This window comes from Sminthopsis crassicaudata, chromosome 4 (assembly GCF_048593235.1).
Source record: "Sminthopsis crassicaudata isolate SCR6 chromosome 4, ASM4859323v1, whole genome shotgun sequence".
Classification (NCBI taxonomy): domain Eukaryota; kingdom Metazoa; phylum Chordata; class Mammalia; order Dasyuromorphia; family Dasyuridae; genus Sminthopsis; species Sminthopsis crassicaudata.
Window position 1 is genome coordinate 206,313,144 of NC_133620.1, and position 20,103 is coordinate 206,333,246.

At 31.7% G+C, this 20,103-nt stretch overlaps 1 protein-coding gene across 3 annotated transcripts in view; it reads left to right on the plus strand.

The window, feature by feature from the left end:
• ASCC3 (activating signal cointegrator 1 complex subunit 3) overlaps positions 1–20,103 on the plus strand; it is a 325,569-nt gene that overhangs the window by 299,629 nt on the left and 5,837 nt on the right. For all 3 annotated transcript variants that reach the window (XM_074310218.1, XM_074310220.1, XM_074310219.1), the window contains exons 37-38: positions 1,326–1,550; positions 17,882–18,033. In XM_074310218.1, the coding sequence (XP_074166319.1) occupies positions 1,326–1,550; positions 17,882–18,033 (377 nt within the window). The remainder of the gene's footprint in view (positions 1–1,325; positions 1,551–17,881; positions 18,034–20,103) is intronic.

Sequence of the window (20,103 nt, forward strand, 5' to 3'; positions counted from 1 at the left end):
TTAAAGGATCTAATCAAATTCATTTTAAAACTTCTCCAGTTTCATACTCTGCAAAAATTCTATCATTAACTGAGTGAAATGAATAAAAAACTAAAGTTTACTCATAGAACAAAATGAAGGGTGGGGAAGGAAATGTTCTGAACACTACAGAGTACTGAATATCATATAATGAAACCTCAAAGGGGTGCCATCAGTAACTTTCTTCACATCCAAGAATCAACATGAATCAAACAAGTCCGGGAAAAGGGGATAATTGTAGAACAAATGATTGATTTAGTTAAAACTATATGTAAAGAATAGCTCAGTTATCAAGGGCAATGGGGTGTATCTCAAATAATTGCTTTTTAGAAAGTAAGATTCCATATTCATGCAACAGTAATAGCTAGAGCTTATCTATGTATGTGTGTATGTATGTAAATACGTAGATAAATAAATATAATATGCAAAGAAGCCTACATATTTCTAGAACATAGCACACTCTCATTAATGACATAGTAAACTATATTTTTATAACATTATCAACTTTCTGATTTCTATAGTTATTTAATTGCTGAAAGAAAATATTCCCTAGACCATTTCTTAACCAGGGGTGAGTCAGGGGATGTGTAACAGGGATAGCAGGGGGGAAAAATCACATCTTTATTTTCACTAACTTTTGGTTTCCTTTCTAATCCTATATGTATTCTGAGGAGTACTAATACAAAAAATATTAAGAGGCCCTGTCTTAGATGGTTAAAAGTGATTTCATGGCAGTAGAGTTAGAAAAAGATTATGTAGTAGTAGTAGAAAGACCAGTGACCCTTCAAATCTATAGTCATTCACACAAGGTGTTTGTTAGATGATGTGGGGTAGAGTTTCCTCCCCAAAGTAGATTTAAATTTGTAAAATAGGACATTTCTATATTTCTATCAGTTTAACGAGCCTCATAAAAGTGTGCCTAGACTATCAGTTTGGTAGAGTTTTGCCTTACTAAATGTGACTTTAAAGACAAAAAAAATGAAACCAAAGAAATTCCCAAACTATGAATTACTTCAAAATGTTTTTCCCTCGTCTAATTTATATAGAAGAAAATCAACTTTAAGTTATATGCTACATGTAGATAATCCAAAAAACTGCATATCACCACTGATTATGTTAACATTCAAAATTGTTGTTTTAAGTAAGCAAAAGTCTAAGAAATATGATAGTAGGCCTGATTTCCACAAGTTGTTTCAATGTACAATGTACAAAAGCAAAACAACTAATTATTTTTAGGTCACAAAAGATTTTATATTTTATACACGTTTGTGTGTATGTGTATATAATTTTCCCATTTTGTTTTTAAGGATGCTGAAGAATATGCAGATCTGCCAGTAAGGCACAATGAAGATCAGATGAACAGTGAACTGGCAAGGAATCTCCCCATTGAAGTAAATCCTCATTCATTTGACAATTCTCATACAAAATCACATCTCCTTCTTCAAGCTCATTTCAGTAGAGCCATGTTACCATGCCCAGATTATGGCACTGACACTAAAACGGTATTGGACCAAACTGTCAGAGTGTGTCAGGTATGACAGTCAATTTTTATACTTATTTTTTTTCTGTGTGTGTTATAGCATTTTTCAGTATCAAAGAAAAATATGCTTTAGTTTTAAATTTTTATTTCTGCTTTATGATCTGAGTTGGCAAATTAAATAAAAATAAGAATAATTAAGAAATCCATAAATGTGAAACCTGGTATAAGTGTTTAAAGTAAATTGAATGTTTAGCAAAAACAAATTGGCAGATATTGTTCTACAAATTATTTTAAAGCCAAATAGGTGATTCAAAGAAGTACCTATTTGTCTTTTTCCTTAAGACTAACATATCACTCTTATTATTTTGTTGATGAGAATTAGAAGTTAGTTTCAGTGAACATACAGATTAAGCTTAGCATTTTTTATTTAATTTATATCAAAGTACCATTAAGAATACCATAATCTGCTGCATGTAATAAGAATTTAATATTTTAAACTCTTAAGTTCTAGTTTCTTAGAAATAAGATTATACAAACTCCCTGCATTAATTTTTCTTATGTGAAGAAAATACTTTCATAATTTTCATTTTATATGGAGAGATTTTAAAATAATTCTTTTTTTCTAAAACATAAAAAAATCCATTAAAATGAATATCTTTTGTTTTCTTATACTAATGGGTGTCTGTGAAGAACTCTGTTAAACACAGGCCCAGTAAACAAAAAGAAAACATGGTTCTAGCAGGTGTAAATATTTTTTATATTGTTTTGTGACTAACACATGTCTTCAAAAAGATTATTTGCTCCTCATTAGTCATTCTTTACAAGCTAAGGTTAAAAATCCTTAAGTTTTAGCAGTTGGAAAACAGTTGATATAAACACTGTCATTTTTTCCCTGTTGGAGAATTCTGAAATGAAAAGATTTGTAAAAGGAATTAACCTTTTTAAGTACATTTATAAACCTAAAAGAAAGCACATATATATGTTACATATGTGTTTTATGTCCTGAGTTTATTTTATTATAAGAGAATCACTGTATATGTTCTTTATTTATCTTTTTCATCATGTTCTACTTCAGGTCTTATATAGGTATAGAAAAATCAAAATAATAGGATGATTTCAAAGAAGTCCATTTCTAAGCTAATGATAAAGAAGAAAGATATAGTCAAGTTGGTTTTTTGTTTGTTTGTTTGTGTGTGTGTGTGTTTTTTTTTTGTTGTTGTTGTTGTTGTTGTTGTTTTTTAAGTTTCCATTATGGAGTTTTTTCTTAGTGACATGGGCTCTTCTTGATCCTATGTTATCATTTTAAGAGCAATAGCATTGACAATCTTAAATGTTAAACCTTTTTTGGTGACCCAGCCTTTTCTTTCCAGCTTGAGGATCTACATTCTTACACTATAAAAGCTATAAAGAAATATCATTCAGATCTATGTATTAAACCATGTTCTTCTCACAACTCTTTCCCCTCCAAACTTGTGATAAAGATAAATCAGTAAGGAAGAGGAAAGAAATATTCAGGTGATTGATGGAAAACTAAAGAGTTGATAAATTTTTCCATGATTAACTCACTATCTTAAATCCTTGGCACTACAACTTTCAATAGGCACATGTATACTCTAGCTTTTGTAAGCATTTGTTTAAACAAGGGTTTTTTTTTTTCAGGCAGCAATTATTCAGGCTGATGGAAAGTTATACCTTCACGGGACAATGGCATGACCTTGTAGTCTGAGAACAGGATTAACCATAAAGTCAGCTCCAGTGCTGCTTCACTCTAAGGTGTTGGGGAAGTCACTTAACCTCTGCTGCCTGAGCATAACTAATACCTTACACAGATGATATATTAATGTTTATAAAGTAAATAAGATTCTGGGACTAAAAGACATAGCTTGCTATTTTAAAGTTCTTAGAAGTGTTTTCATAGTTCCCTGTCAAAAGTGTGAAAATTCTGATTCCCTGAAAATTGTTAGCCTCTAGTTCATAGGCTATCATACTAGATGGACACCTTAGTACAATTATTTACAAAGAATTTGGTCATTGTAATTTCCCAACTCAAAAACATACTAGATATAGCCATTCAGTACCCTCCCACCTAACAAATCTTTTATCAGTAAGATTTTTTTTCCTGCTTTTTTTTATGTTTTAGTATTCTTGGCAATAGTATCTTTACTTAGTCCCTATTATCTACATCTCTGTCTCTGTCTCTGTCTCTCTCTCTCTGTCTCTGTCTCTCTCTCTCTGTCTCTCTCTCTCTCTCTCTCTCTCTCTCTTCCTTTTCCTTCCCTCCCTCCCTGTGTGTGGTGGAAGAAGAGGAGAGAAAGAGAAACATACATACACATTCTATCAATATACATACTATAAAACTTTAAATATTACTAATATTTTCAATTTTTGTACTTTGTACATTATCAGCTATTTTGAGAAATTTTAGCTATTTTCTACATATGTAGTTATCTTGGTCCTTCATCTCTGTGAATGTTTTTCTTGATTACATTATCCAATAAAATGTATCTGTAGTTGCTGATACATGAACTGAAATCATTTTAATGCTAGTATACTAAAGAAAAGGCCTTTATATTAACCCTCAGAATCAATGCCATTATCTGTGTCTTACTGATGAGATATACCAAGAAGTTATGACTGGCCTAAGCTTGCCCAACAAATGACAAAACTAAGACTGGAGAAAGTAAGTGCCCAGTGGTTTGGTTGGCTCACTGAGCTACATTTGTTTTCTGAATTGACAAAAGCATGGATAATTAGAAAGCTAAAATAACTTAGAGTTGATGTGATGCCTCTTAAAGTTTTCTGTGACATAAAGCTGACCTTAAGTTCTAAAAAGCTGTACTCCTGGAACATAATCTCTGTAAGATCTTACCAAGCTAGAAAGTCTGAGTTTAAATTTGGAGATAGATATGTATATATGTTCTCTAAGGACCTACTTGAGCTAATTTTAGAGAAGCTTATTAAAGCTTTAAAGTGATGATTTATACTCCATACTTTATTTCTGTCATAAAATGTGTAAATTTGAACTTTAAGGATTTTAGAGAAATGGCTTTAAAATACATTCATGACATTAATTTATCAAGCAAACTTATGAAAGCCATCTAAGCTTAATATTTATATATAAATATTGTTTTTATCAGGAAAACTTATATCAGGTCTTCAATTTAATTTCCTCTGACCAGTGAGTGCAAAGACCAAAAGTGAATTTATGCGTTTGTCATTGTGAAAACTCAACATAGTTTTAAAAGGCTATAACAATAATATTTTCCAAAGCCCTAAATAGGGATGTTATTTTATGAAAGCAGATTTTTTTTCCTCTGTAAAACAAAACATAACATTCTCAATTTTCCAAAGGAAAAATGTTCTAAATTTTAAAGTCATCAGAATATCTCTGTTAAAAATAAAAAAGAATTAAAAAAACAAACATTTAATTCAATTAAAATTATTAAATACCAAATATGTACAGAATGCCAAGCTAAATGACCTACACAGGGTCACACAACTGATAAAGTAGATGAAATATAATTTGAACTCAGTCTCTTCCTAACCTCAAATCCAGTGCCAATGCACGATGACATCTGTCATCTTTATAGTACTAATAGCAACATTAAATCATAGAAATCAGAGTTGTTGTATAGACCAAGAAATATGACATGCATGAAGCATTTTACGAACTTCAAAACTCTGTACAAATGCTAGCCACTATTATCATAACAACCAATACCTAAGACATTTCTACTTTCAAGGAATCTGTATTTTTAAAAAGTAAAGTTACTTTCTCTTTCTGTTTATTTTGCCTTTTTTAAACCCTATTTTTACCTATTTTAGCTGAATGGATTTTGATTTCTAATATGCCTCTTTTTTATGTTTGGGGCAATATCAAGCAGGCCAGTAATATTCTCTGATAACCACTTTATTCAGAGGAATATAACAAATTTTATAAAAGCTACCTTAATTGTTATGCTTGCAGCTTACTTAATAAAATATCAAATATAATAAATTGATATCCCTGTCTGTGACAGCATTTAATTCTCATTAAAAGTTTTATGCATTTCAGATAGCAACAGATAGTACTCTTCGTCTTTACTATTCTCTTATTCTAAAACAATTCCATCTTCAAGCAAATGTGTATTTAATTCTGAGAAGAGGGGGATGAATTCAGTTTTTATTGATTGGCACAATTTTTTTTTTTGAGATTGAATATGGCGTTAATTACTTCTCCATTTATATTAGCAAAGAACTTCCATTTCTAGTAAATAAAACCACAGAGATAATTAATTTTACCAAGATAAAAACTTCCAAATAAATATAAGTGCCTTAGCCTTTAAGAAGTATTTATCTATGAGTGAGATAAGCACAGATTCAATAAGATACCAGTGTGTTGAGGGATGTCAAGACATTGTACATTGGAGAATCAAATACAGTTTGCAAGAAAAACATCCCAAATAAATGTCCCAAGGCTTACAAAAGAAGTACTTGGTCAAATCCCTTGTTCAATATCTTCAGAAAATGTTCTGTGTAAAGATAGTTAAAATAAATCCATCTAAGTGACTTTTTAAAAATTCCTATAGATAAGCCAAACAGAATTACTATATACTTCCCAAAGCAAGTGTCTAATAAATGTTTATTGAATTAAATTGAAATGAAGAGAGACTACAGTATTAATTGATTTCCAGGATTGAATGGATTACATAGTGCAGTTAGACTACTAAATAAAATCTTATACTATTTAAAAGACAATATAATATAGTTTTTATTGTTGTTTGCTCTGGATTAGGAAATGAGGAGAACTATGATCTTATTCTTACTTTTCTTGCACCTACTCATCAGCTTTGTAGATTTAGGCTAATTATTTTCAGTTCTCTGATTTCGTGTTTGGAAAACGAAGGACTAATAACTATTCACATTTACATAAAACAATCTTCAAAACAAGCTAATAGGGTAAATGATATATATCTTTTTCTATTCTTATTTTATAGAATTTATAGAAAAGTGATTTGGCCAGGATCATGAGGCTAGTATAAATGTCAGGATTTGAACTGCAGTCTCCTAATTCCCAAGTCCAGCATGCTTTCCATTATTTAAAAGTACATTTCAGAATTTCCAAAGCAGGAGGTAGAAACAGGAAGCAACATATTGTCCATTATGCAAATTTAAAGGCATTAGTTAGTAATCAAGTAGGTTTACTAGCAAAATGCATTCTAGGACTCTTTTACCCTCCTACACCCACCTCCCTCTCCACTTCCAAAGACCTCCTCCTCCTCCTCTTCTCCCAAGCAGTGTGATTTTACTTAGAAGCTTTTGTATGGCAGTTTGATGATGGTTTATTGAAGATGTGATACTGCTTATGAAGAATTTTCCGATCCCCAGTTTCCTCTTTTCTCGCCCACCAACAAAACCTTTTCCCGTTTGGGGCTGTAGGAAATGAGTAATGCTTAACCCATTTGTGTGATCAATTCACTTAAGCAGCTACTGTGAAATGTTAATCACAACTTTAATTTGTACTGCATTAGCATTTTGATTAACTTGTATGCTTGCTAGCGCACTTGAAGCGCTTTTACTCATAGTTACAGCTCGGAAATGACTTTTTGATTAATTAAGTTTGTTAGACAGCAGCTGAGCTTCCTGAATGCTAACCTTCTGGGGCTAAAAGTTCAGGGAAAAGTTACTGTGAACAACTGTTGCTACCTAAAAGGATTCTCAAAAATGTACTTTTATTATTTTAATTATTGACAGGATAATGTATCATTACTTTGAAATTAACCTGAACCTTTAAGGATTGTATTTTTCTTTGAGACAACTTTTTTTTTTTTTTTTTTTTTTTGCTTTTCCTGACATCATTAAATTACTAGACACTAACAAGCTAAAACCAAGGCTTTTTTTATTTGTTTTTTTGTTGTTTTGCGGTTTTTTTGGGGGGGGGGTTGAGAATTTTTTTGGATTTATACTTTTTGTTTTTCACTAATGCATTTGTCAACATGAGCTTTGTTTTTCTACTTTTATATATTCTTGTAAATCGAGCACTTGGATTTGGAAAGTGATTGAAAAATCCTTTCCTCATAATGAACTAAGAAAATTTACATTTTTTCTAATATACTTTTCTTAACTTTTCAAATGTATGTGGTACTATTTCAGTGGAATGCATGAGTTCTGATTTTTCAGAAAATTTAGTTTCTGTGATACTATTGTCAGATACATTCAAGGGCTGCCTAGAGACTATATCAGAAATCAGAGGAAAGGGATGTTTAAAACTTTGGGTATAGGAGGTGGCATGAGAGGGCAGAGATAAAAAAGTAAGTAAGGTCTATTGAATATTAAGAGGCTAGTGTAGTGGCTCAGTAAAAAAAAAAAAAAGAAAGAAAGAAAGAAGAGCCATCTGTTCCATCCTTTGTAGCCCTAACAAGGTAAAGCTTTTTTTTTTTTTAATTAAATCTTATCCACAGTTTTTGTTGTTGTTGTTGTTGTTGTTGTTGTTGTTGTTGTTGTTTTTTTTTTTTTGTTTTGTTTTTTGTTTTTTGTTTTTGTTTTGTTTTTTTATATGCTAACTTGAACCAGTTTTATGGACCTAGGTCAAAGATGTAGAATCTATATTGAAAAATACTAATGAATATTGATTATTTCCCCAAAATTTACAAGAGCATAATATAAAGCACTTTACATAATATCTAGTGTAATTACATAAGAATTCCCTTGTGTTATTTGGAATAGGTGATCTTTTTTAAAATGTCACGAAATAATAGCTAATCCAATTGGTTTTTAGTGTATTTGTTTCATTTACATTAAGCATAATGACTATAGTGACCAAAATTTCTGTTTTTAAAATTAAATGTAATTTTTAAAATATTGATTCTTCTTAAAAGATGTATTTCCAGATGGAGAAAAGATGTATATTATTGTCAGTATTAACTAGGGGACATTACGATTATTTTAAACAATTTAGATTTATGGTTTTTTTGCACTCATAATGTGAAGTAAAATTCAGTTAGTTGCTCAGAAATAAATATAAAGCAGCCTCAAATGGAATTAAATTCACTCATTTCTCACTATATTACAAAGAGAACTAGATTTTGAGGACTGGGATTCAAATATAAATATCACTTCTATTACTTACAACCAGTGTAACTTCAGAACTTTGGTTACAGATTTTAGAATTTTGAAAAGGACCTTGGCAGCCTCTAGTCCATTATAGCACACTTGACAAGTAGTTCCACGGTCTTCTTAAAGCCCTCCAATGGAAAAAAAATCACTATTTTTATTGAATTTGTTTCTTAATTTTTAAAATGTGAGTTTGAGATCAAGTGGCTTCTAAACTATTCCCAGTACTAACTTTTATGAGCTATCTGATATATATATATGATATATATGATGAAAAGACCTATTTAGTTTTGAGAAATATATCAATGTATCATAAAAGTTTTCATGAAAAGTTTAAATGCATTTACAATTTAGTTATTAGCAAATGTAATTTGTCAAAACTGTTAGGCAAAAGTAAGAAGGAAGAACTATGGATTAAAGTTTTCAAAGATCAATAATTCCTATAACAGCTTTTTAAGAAATTATTTCTATGCCCTGTGTACATGAATTTGACTCTAGATGCAATGAAAATTTCTCTAGGAAGACACTTACAGGAGATTCAAGGTAAATACAAAGAACCAGACTTTGTGTACTTCTTCAGGTTCTTTTGAATCCAGAGTTTTTCCTTCTTACTTTTGTGTGATGCAATTAATTCAGTTTTCTATTTAAACAGTAAAGCCACAACTGAAGTACTTGGAAAATGGACCAAACTTCCTAGGTGATTTTAGTGTAGACTGCTGAAAACTGTTATATTAAGTAAAAACTTCATGACTTCTTCTACCTTGATGTTTTTCAAGACAAAGTTCAGAACCTGAGATACCATATTAAGGACCATTAAATCCTCTTTCACATTAACCAGTAGATGGGACACACACACACACACACACACACACACACACACACACACACACACACCAGCCTATACAGTATATCACCTCACATTCTACTCAAAATATTGGTTTATTCTACAAATTTCTCTGATGACAGAATTCCCCTTCCTCATCTCTTTTTCTCCCTTATCAGTTAGACACTAATGAAATTCCTCTCTACTTTTTGCAAGTAACACAAGAAATATGGATAACACAGGTAATAGTCATTGTGTCCACACTTTCCACCCTTGACAAGATCACACCTCCCATACTTTCATTCCTTTCCAGCCTAGCCTTACTCATCCTAACAAGCATTCAGCCGCTATCTACTCGAATCTCCCCTCTCATCAGGCACTTTTTGCCAGCTTACTTCTCTCTTCTACATTTGACTGATTTGCGCCTCCCCCCCACACACACACAAAAAAAATTAACTTGGACTTATCTTTAAAAACTGAAAATAACCAATCTCTGACATGCAGTCATTTTAAATATCAGATGTCTTTGTGTGAGATAAAGTAAAGATCAAAAACAGTTCTAACTTAAGAGAAAAAATTTAAATGCCTCGCACCTTTTCATTTCTGACCCAACAAACTTATTCAGGGAAATTATATCCGTTATCATTTTTAGAAGAGTTGTCAAAAGCAAAAAGCAGTCACCACAAGATGACCAGAAGATCCCAGAAACTATCTCAGTTGGCAAACACTTGACATTTTTGTCATGGTGAGGCAGCCAACGGTAGTACTGATATAAGCATTCACAAAACATTATGGAGAAGATTAGAAAAAAGATGGCAGACCATATTATTTCACATATCCTTAAAATAAATAAATTAGATATACATACATAGAGATAGATGAAAGCATTTAAATACAGAATGATTGACGTGAACCTAGCTAAGCCACATCATCAGGAGAGCTATCTATGAGTAAAACTGGAAAGAGGGAAGAGAAAACAACAGATAGATGGGCCAGATGTACCAACATTGCTAGGATGGGGGGGGAGTGTTGGTCCCATTGACAAGAGTGGAATCACCACTTTCATATTCTACCACCTCGGTATCTGAAAGAGTAGTAATGTCCCTTGAGAAAATTAAATCAAGAAAAGACATGGGGTCTTATGGAAGAAATCTCTTACAGTAAAACAATTTTAAAGCACTCAAGACAAGAAAAAGTAAAGCATTCAAAAAATGAAAATATTCATTGACCATACTTTTACCTAACAGCAGGAGTGAAAGTCATGGCCTACAAAAAGACATAAGCCAGATACCTAACTATATGTTTTCATTTAATTTTATAAAAGAGAAAATGTTTTATTTATTCAAGAAAACAAGGACATTGAAGAAGAATTTTGAAAGTGAAACAAAAGACCTTCAAAGACAATTTCTTACAGTAAATTTTTTATAGTCACCCCTGACTGAAACATAAAGAAGATAGACAATCCAATCATGTTTATTGCCTAATGATTTCAAGGCAGTATTGTAAAGAATATGTTACCTAAAAGAGTCTCCTCAAAGTGCCTCCATTTCATCTCTGTAATTATGAGTCTTCTAGAGCTGTTACCATTAAAATTAACTTTGTTCAATATTTGATAAATAGCAATATCAAGCAAAAAATAAAACAGACATGCTGAAATAAAATATCATAGAGTATGCCCTATGCAGAGTTTAAATAAAAGAGAGATTTTCTGTTTATGACACTTAGCTAGTTGGTCTACTTTGCAAATGGCATTTTATTGATTTTATATATCCCCAGAATACAATAATAACTTGTCAAGTTGTCATTGAGATCCTTATTTGAAAGATAGCAGTCCAACCACCCACAATAGCAATATGGATTTTTTTTTTAAATTTTCTAGATTATGGCCTACATTTGAATAGAGTTTATTTAGTATATGCCTCAGTATGCATATCTTGTCTATATACTGGTTCATAGGAGTTACAAAGGATATTAACCATTATCTCATCTAGCTGCTTTGTCTTATAGATGAAGGAACTGAGGCCTTGAAAGAATTTCAAGATCACAAATATGAAAAATAGAGGTAGATTTAAACCCAAGTCTTTTAATTCTAACTCCAGAACTCACTTTCCTATGCCATCCTGCCCCTGTAAATAACCAATGAACAGAACCAACAAAGGGAGAACATTTGAGAAATTGTTCACTGCCCAATGCTAAATAAAAAACAAGTCCATCTCTTAACACAGTAATTATACCAATGATTCTATAGGGCTATCAATCAGGAAATTCCTTAAAATCTTAAGAAACAAGTTAAAGGCCTCCCAAAGAACAATGAAAATATATATGATAAATATAAAGTAAACTACTATTTATTACTACAAAAAGTATCATGAATGATTTTTGTGTTAGGAGTAGAAGACAGACCAGACATACAGTGAGAATCAGAGATAACAAATATCCTGAAAAGAACTACACCTTCGTTGGAAAAAATCACACAGGATGAAAACACATGAAGAGATTGAGCACCCAAAGAGGCCTTACTGAAGGGTTCACAGTTTCATCAAAGAAATGCATGAGTTATAAAGAAACACAAAGTGAGATATAAGGAAGAGTAGTTCATTACCAACTAGAAAAATTAAGGAAACTTTCCCACAAGGGTTGGTATTTTGGTTAGACTTCAAGTATAAGTTAGAATCCCATAGACTTAAAAGGGGAAAGGGAAGCATTGTAAGTACAGGGCAAAGCATGATCAAAACCAAGCAAGAGACTTATGTTTATAGCTCCTTTATAACTTTCTTTGATAGAACTATGATCTTATCAATGAGCAGTCTCCTCTGGTTTGTGTTTCTCAAACTATTTAATTTGTTTTCTAAGTGCTTTCATAAATTCTTTATTATTATTATTTTTTAATTATTATTTATTGGTTGTGAGTATGCTACAAGATGTCTGGAAATAAGGTGGCAAGTTGTGAAGAATATTGAATACCAACTAAAGAACTTGAACTTAACTCACTAGGCAATAAAGAGGGAGTTGTTGAAAAGTTTTGAGCAGACTGAGTGATACATCCAGATCTGTACAGCTTATCAGTTTAAACAGCAATGATGTGCAGGATAAGCCAGAAACAAAAGAAATCTATAACGAGGCTTTTGCACTGGGTCCAGCATGGCAATGCAAATAAAAAGAAGAGTAGAGATACAAGAGCGATTGTGGAAGTAAACTTGGCAGAACTAAGTGATTGGTTAAATATGAGAATGAAGAAGTTGTTAAAGATAATAGGAAAATTTTGAATGTAGAGTTAGTTGAGTGTGGGTGCTCCTAAACAAAACATGTAAAGTCAGAATGAAGAATTAGTGCTAAAGTCATGAAGGCAATTTACAAGGCAATGACCTCTGGAAGTTAGCTGATGATAGTGATAAGAACAGAAAGATAGAATAGTTAGTTCATGATCTTCCAAGAAGGAAATTCTGATCATTCATTTGAATCTAACAATAATTTGTCAATCACCTATGCATAGATTCTAAAGACACACAAAGAAATGAAATAGCCTCTGCCCCAAAGGATATTACATTCTGCTAGGAGGTGGGTACAACATATACACTAAAAGTAAATGTAAGATAAACAACACTAACAAACTAATAATTAAGGAGATGAAGTGAATGAGTGAGAAAAATTATCATGTAGCAAGCATATTGTAATCAGGAGAGGCTTCCTCCATGAGAGAGCATCTTTGTTCATTCTTAACTTCTATGCAGTAGAAATTAAAGAAATAGCATAGTAGAAATGAGGGAACATTTCTGTGCTGTGGCACAGAAATGGAAAATATCCCATTGAATTATGTTAAGAACCTTATGCACGCTGGCTAGAACATAGAGAGTGTGTGAAAAGAATTAATATGAAATAAGTCTAGAAAAGAGGATGTGAGCCAGATTATAGAGGCCTTTAAAAACTGGGCCATAATTGGTATTAGAAGCTGAGCCACTAAAATTTATAGTCACATATAGCACTATTTTAAGAATACTAATTTGTCAGCTTATGAAGAGGAAACACACCAGTTAGGATAGGATTCAAAACTGAAAAAGGTGGTAGTCCTCATTTTATAGATAAGGAAACTGCATAGAGAGAAGTGAAGTAACAAATGACAGAACTAAGATTTGAGCCTAAGTCCTCTGGTTTCAGATCTAGCACTCTCTTTCTTTTCATGTTGGTACCATCCCCTTAGTAATCTGAGGTCAAAACCTGTGAGCTATCTTATATACCTTTGCTTTTCTATATCCAGTCAACTACCAAGTTCTGTCAGTTCTCCCTCCATGTTTTTCATTTACTTCCTTCTACCATTAGCATGATCCAATTTCTTATTTTCATCTGCTTTTTAATGTTTTTTCAATAATTTCTTAACAGTTCCTAACTCACCATGCCTTGCACATAATAGTCACTTAATATTTACTGGATGAATAAATGACTTTTGTTTCTTTCACTTTATCTCACCTTCCTTCTAGCCATCCTACAAATTAAGTTAAGTAGCTAACTAGATGGCTTATTGGATAGTCAGACTAACTAAGAGTTAGGAAGATCCCAATTCAAAGCCTGCCTTAGACACTTACTGCAAGTTATAACTATTCCTAGTATAGCCTCTTGTTGCTACTCCTTTACCCAAAAAGATTTGTGATTCTTTGTGATTCTTTACTATACCAAATACAGGTTAGACTCTAGCTTGAAAATGAAGGCTTAATGGGACCTGACCCCATCCAGGCTTACATCCCACTACTTCCCTTGTCTTGTGTGCTACGCTCTTGCCACCATAGATTCTTGATCTTTCTTTTTTGGGAAAAGGAAAGTTAAGAGTTTCTAATTCATTTCTGTACCTTTTGATATTATTTACTTCATGTTAGCAGTTACTTAGCATTATTTCTGGCTGTCCCACATCTGGATTTTACTAAGGAAAATTATTGAGAAATGCTATAAATTTTGTGAAAACTTTCAGCTTCATCAGGAAAACTTCAAAGTTAAAAACAGATGTTTTAGCCAACTCTACTTGTGTGCAAACTGTCGATATGGTGCAATTTCCAACCAAATTATAATTTAACACCAAAACTGAGATCACTCAAATTACTTTAGAGTATGTTATAATTATTTATAAAATATTGATGCTTCATTGGGTCTAATTACTCTTTTATCTCCCCCCACCCCTTTTACTTTAACACTGAATAGCATATTTGTCTGAATAGGGTATGTTTCTACTCGTCATGGGTATGAGTTTGCCTTTATTCATTCCGTTTCCTTCATAGAAAACTGATGGATTTCAATCAGCTCAGCAGGGGTATAAGAGGAGTATAAGATTTGAATTATCCCTGGATTTTAAAACATATATGTTTCCATTATATTTAGAGGACGGCCTTCTTATAGGCTGTTCTACACGCAGAGCTGTAAAATTATTGGTTCAAAAAATTATACCATTCATACTCTTGCTAGTCAGCAAAGACTTTCTGCAAAGCAATTCAATAAGCAGAAGCCTGTTCTATTGTATGGCTATGTAAGCATATCTCATAGGTGGATAGCTTTTATGGAAAGTTAATAGTTTTTTGAAGCTATTTTTCTGTTGTGTACAACATAGATGGGAGCAATAGATTTGACTATTTGTTGAGAAAGTTAAGCTCAAGCAAAATTATTTTTAAAGGATTATGATATCTTTCTTTAATTAGAAAAAAACAGGAGAGAAAAAATAAAATGATTTTATAATTATTTATCAAACAGTTCAAAAGGAGATGAGTGTAGGTAAGTAGTTACATTTGTTCAGCAGTTAATTTTAAATTTCCAGAAAAGCATTTCTAAAATTCTTGTTTCAGATATGTTCATACAAATGTACATTTTAGTAACATGTTCATGAATAAATGAAATGAGTGCAATTAAAATGACATTTTAAGCATTTACTGGATACTTCTAATCCTTGCTACTCTCAACTCTAAATGCCCCAAATCTATTAAGATTCACATTGTAGGTTACTAATATAATATGGCTATCTAACCATGACTCATACTAACTCATACTATCTTTATGGCAGCATCTCTCCAAAATCAGTCTAATTTAATTGAAATGGATTTGCCTATATAAACAATTCTTTTGTTTAAAGAAGATTTCATTGTTTAGTTTTGCCTTAAGTAAATGCAGCCTTTTGTTTGTCCATAAAACATTTGATTAAATGTATAGACTAATATGCATAGCTCCTCATCCTTCTACTAGCAGCATATAAAATGAGTTAGAAGTATTAGGGGTTTGTACTTTTTTGAGATCATGAGCTGTGATATTCGCACTGAAAAAAAGAGGGATATGTTTTCCAGAGAGGGAATCTAAAAGTTTTTATCTTCTTGCTGATAATAAGTTTAAAAGACTGTACAAGATTACTCTATTAATTTAAGCTTAAATTTCATGAAAAAATAATTTATTTTTCAAAATATTATTGTTCTCTTTCTTATAACTTCATAGTAATTCCCAACATCTTTTCTATGCCTCCCATCTCCAAATATCCTATGTAACTAATAGTATTTTTAAGGGGAGGGGGATCATTGCAACTAATGAATACAATGAAAAAATGCATGTGCAAAAAGCATGTGGAATTTTTAATTGAGGGCCACTCAAATCCACAAAGAGCTAGATTCTCCAGTAATTACTATCTTCTCATATCTCTTTATTCAAGAATCATGCTTTATCTCTCTATAATTTTATTATATTCATTTTTTATTTGAGGGGTACAAGGTTCTTTATATTAACATTGTTGTAATTATTGGTGTTTTGCTTTCTTGGCTCTACCTACTTTACTGTGCATCAATTCATATAAATCCATGTTTCTCCGTATTCATTAAATAATTTATTCCATTAAAAAGTATAAATTAACTTTGAATTGTCATTTTTATTATTACAGCAAGGCATAACCCATGAGCACTCTACATTCTTCCAGCTATTTTACATGTTTATTTCTTTATGGAAAACTTTATAATTGAACATATTATATGATACATATTGTATGATTTATAGGTTGATCCCCAGGTATTTTATTCATTTTGTAGATACTTGGAATTGGAATTCCATTTGTATTTCTGTTTTCCTGGGTTTTGTTATTATTGCATAAAAATGATGTTGATTTTTTTGAGGATTTATTTCATAACTTGCAACTTCAATAAAACTATTATCTTGGTATCATAGCTGATTCCCTAGGATTTTCTAAGAATATCATATCATCAAATCATTTTAGTTTTATCTTCCCCTTACCTATCTTATGTCTTTAATGTTTTTATCCTATCTTTTTTGCTTCTTCCATCATTTCTAGAATTAGATAATAGTGAGGAGAATGAACATCCTTGCTTCCACTCTCATATTTATTGATAAAAGCTCTAGTGCATACACATCATCACATAATAATGTTTAGTTTGAATATTAGTTAGATGGTGTGTGTGTGTGTGTGTGTGTGTGTGTGTGTGTGTGTTTTAAGATCCTCTTATGTCTATACTATGTAGAGTTTTTAGCATAGAACAGTAATTCACTTTGTCATAGACTTTTTGTGCATCTCTTTAAATGATCATGAGTTTTGGCTGTTTGGGTTTTTAATATGATAAGTTATATTGATTGTTTTCCTAATGTTGAACTGGAAATAAGTTTTTTTAGTTCTGTTTATTATTTTAAATCAGTCTGTTCTAATCAGATATCTTTGTAGCTACAAAATAACAGAACAACCATTAGTGTACTAAATACTGTATAATTTAAGGTAATTTTAAAATATACCATGTTGCCATTGAGCAATGTTACATATTTTATTTAATATTACCTATGTCATCTCTTTGGTGTTATTCAAAAAAAGCAGCATTAGTTCTTTACACATAATAAGTATTTAACAGAAGCACCCTTAAAGACGATATAGTTTAACCCATATCTGAATAAGAATTCTTTCCCCAATATCCATGACCAAATTCTCATCAAACTGGAAGTTAGAATACTTCCAGTGAAGGAAAATCTACTTAAAACAGCTCATTCCATTTTGTTAAGTTTTTCTTTTCCATGCTTTCTCCTTTTCTCCTGATTATGGGTCCTGTAGAAAATGTTTCATTACTTTCCCATAAAGAAGAGCTTTTCTCATATTTGAAGATAGTTGCATTGTGACTCAAGCCATAATGACCTGGCTTCTGGTTCTTTGGGATTTTTTTTTCATTAATTTTTAAAATGCCAAGCAACGACAGAGCAAATTTCAAATCTGTCACTCGTTACAAAGTAATAAGCATGCTATAACATCATTTTACCTTATCTTTTTCATACTGAGAAAAATAAGGTTAAATCTTTTAAAAAGGGATAGTGGCTCTATTTTGAAACATGAGTCTTATAGTGTAATTCAGCCACACAATGAAAAATAAAGAGACCCGCAGCAAATTCCAAAAGTTCTTATGTTTAGACACAAGAGTAAGATGTCATATTATTTTTATATGTATGTATTTTCTCTTGCTTAGGCAATGTTGGATGTTGCAGCAAACCAAGGCTGGTTGGTAACTGCTCTGAATATTACCAGTCTGATTCAGATGGTAATCCAGGGTCGATGGATAAATGACTCTTCTCTTCTTACACTGCCAAACATAGAGCAGCATCATCTTCATCTTTTCAGGTACAGAATTATTTTGTTTGTGTAGGCTTTTTGTGTATGTTTATGTGTGTGTGTGTGTGTGTGTATTTTTAATATATATTTTATATTTAATATATATTTTAATGCATACATACCTATATATGTATGTAGATAGGTATGTATTAAAATTAGCACTTAAGCACTAAATTTCTCATTATATCCTAGACTGTGCCTTCATTTCAAAGAAAAGACCCCTCTGGGTCTTTGTGACCAGAACTTTAACATAGATTGTAGGATTCTGTTTCACTTCTTACCTGCTCTCCACTTCCAAGCTTCCCTGGTTTCATTCAAGTATCTGCTAAAGTCACCCTTTTTGAAAGAAGTACTTCATGTTCCTCCTTGATCTTAGCACTTTCCCTCAGAGATTATCTCTAGTTTTATCCAGTTTTATGCCTATTTATTCATATTTGTTTATACATTATCTCCTCTTTTAAACTGAGCTACTTTAGAGCAGGGATTTTTTGCTTTTGCCACTCTTTGTATCCTTTTTACTTAGCATAATGCCTCCCTAGCACATGGAAGGCATGTTTACTTAACCTGATCAGATTTTAACCTCTCCATGCCTCTGTTTTTCCATGCACAAAATTGGATAAAAAGAGAACTCCTGAACATTCTTTAATAGTAGGAACTGAGAACTGGTCTGTGGCCATTCCAAGGCCATCTAAAAATCTATTAAATTGAGTAAGATAGCACACCAAGATGAGAGTGGTTTTAATAATGTTTGAAAAAGATACTAGTAATATTTAGTAGGTATTTAATTCTGGGGTCTCATATATATGAATGGCAACTGAAAGAAGAAATCAAAATGGTGGTAATGGTGATGGCAACAGGTAGATTAGAACACTAGACCCAGAATCAGGAAGGCTAAATTCAAATCTAGCCTCAGGTATTTATTAGCTATTTGACCTTAGAAAAGTCACTTAACCTCCTTCTGCCTCAGTTTTCTTTTTCTGTAAAATGGAGCTTATGATAATTTCTCAGGGTTATTATGAGTATAAAATGAGATAGTATTTATAAAGAATTTCACGCACCTTGAAGTTCTGTATAAATATTAGCTGATAGTCAATGTGACATGGTGGGAAAAAAAGGAAACTTCAGAATCAAGAAAACCTGTTTTTTTGTTTCATAATTCTATTACATATTGCCTGTTTGTCCATGGGCAAGTCACTTAACCTTTTGTATCTTAGGCAACTCTTAAGATTATAAATGCCAGCTTGCATTGATAGAGGGAGTTTCTGCTTGGGTTCTCCATAACAAGTGATTTCTAGGTCCAGTTCTCCTCTCATTGACTAAAGTCCCCCCAAATTTGCATAATGGCATAATGTTAGTACTGTTCCATTTTTTGCTTATTATATAAACAAATATGTCCTAAAATTTTGGTATAACATATCTTAGTAATTCAGAGATTCCCATGGTACATATTTAATTTCATGTTTTCTAAAGAAAATAATAAATAATAAGTCAAATAAATAATAAGTTAAATAATCATACAGGAGGTCCATTTTTGACCATTAAAAAAAAATGCCTACTGCAAGAAGTAGTAATACTAATAAATAGCTTGAAAAAGTTAATGCACATCCAAAAGTACTAAACTTGTATCCCAAAAGAAATTAACTTCCCAACAAACTCAGTCACTGTCCACAGGTATTTACTGAGCATTCACTGTAATTGTAGAGTAATCAACAGTTATTTTATAACTTCAGGAATTAAGTGTCTTTGAAATAGCTTATTTCAGTATTTCAGGGATCAAAATTTCTGTGATTCAAGTTCTCTCTTCCATATGCCCTAATAGACAATCTTCATGTATTACTATAACTGAAAATATTCATCACCTGGCAATCAGCCTTCTTCTGATAAGTCTCACCACTTTTTAGTATAATTTTCTGTGAAAAATAATGCAAGATTATCAAAAAATGTTTGTGTACATTTTAATATGATTTCCTCTCCACACTTTAACTTCTTGCCTTTCTTTGTATCTCCTGTGCTTAAGTGCAGTCACCTGGCCTTATAATAAGTATTTAATAAATGCTTGTTGACTATTGTTGAATAGAA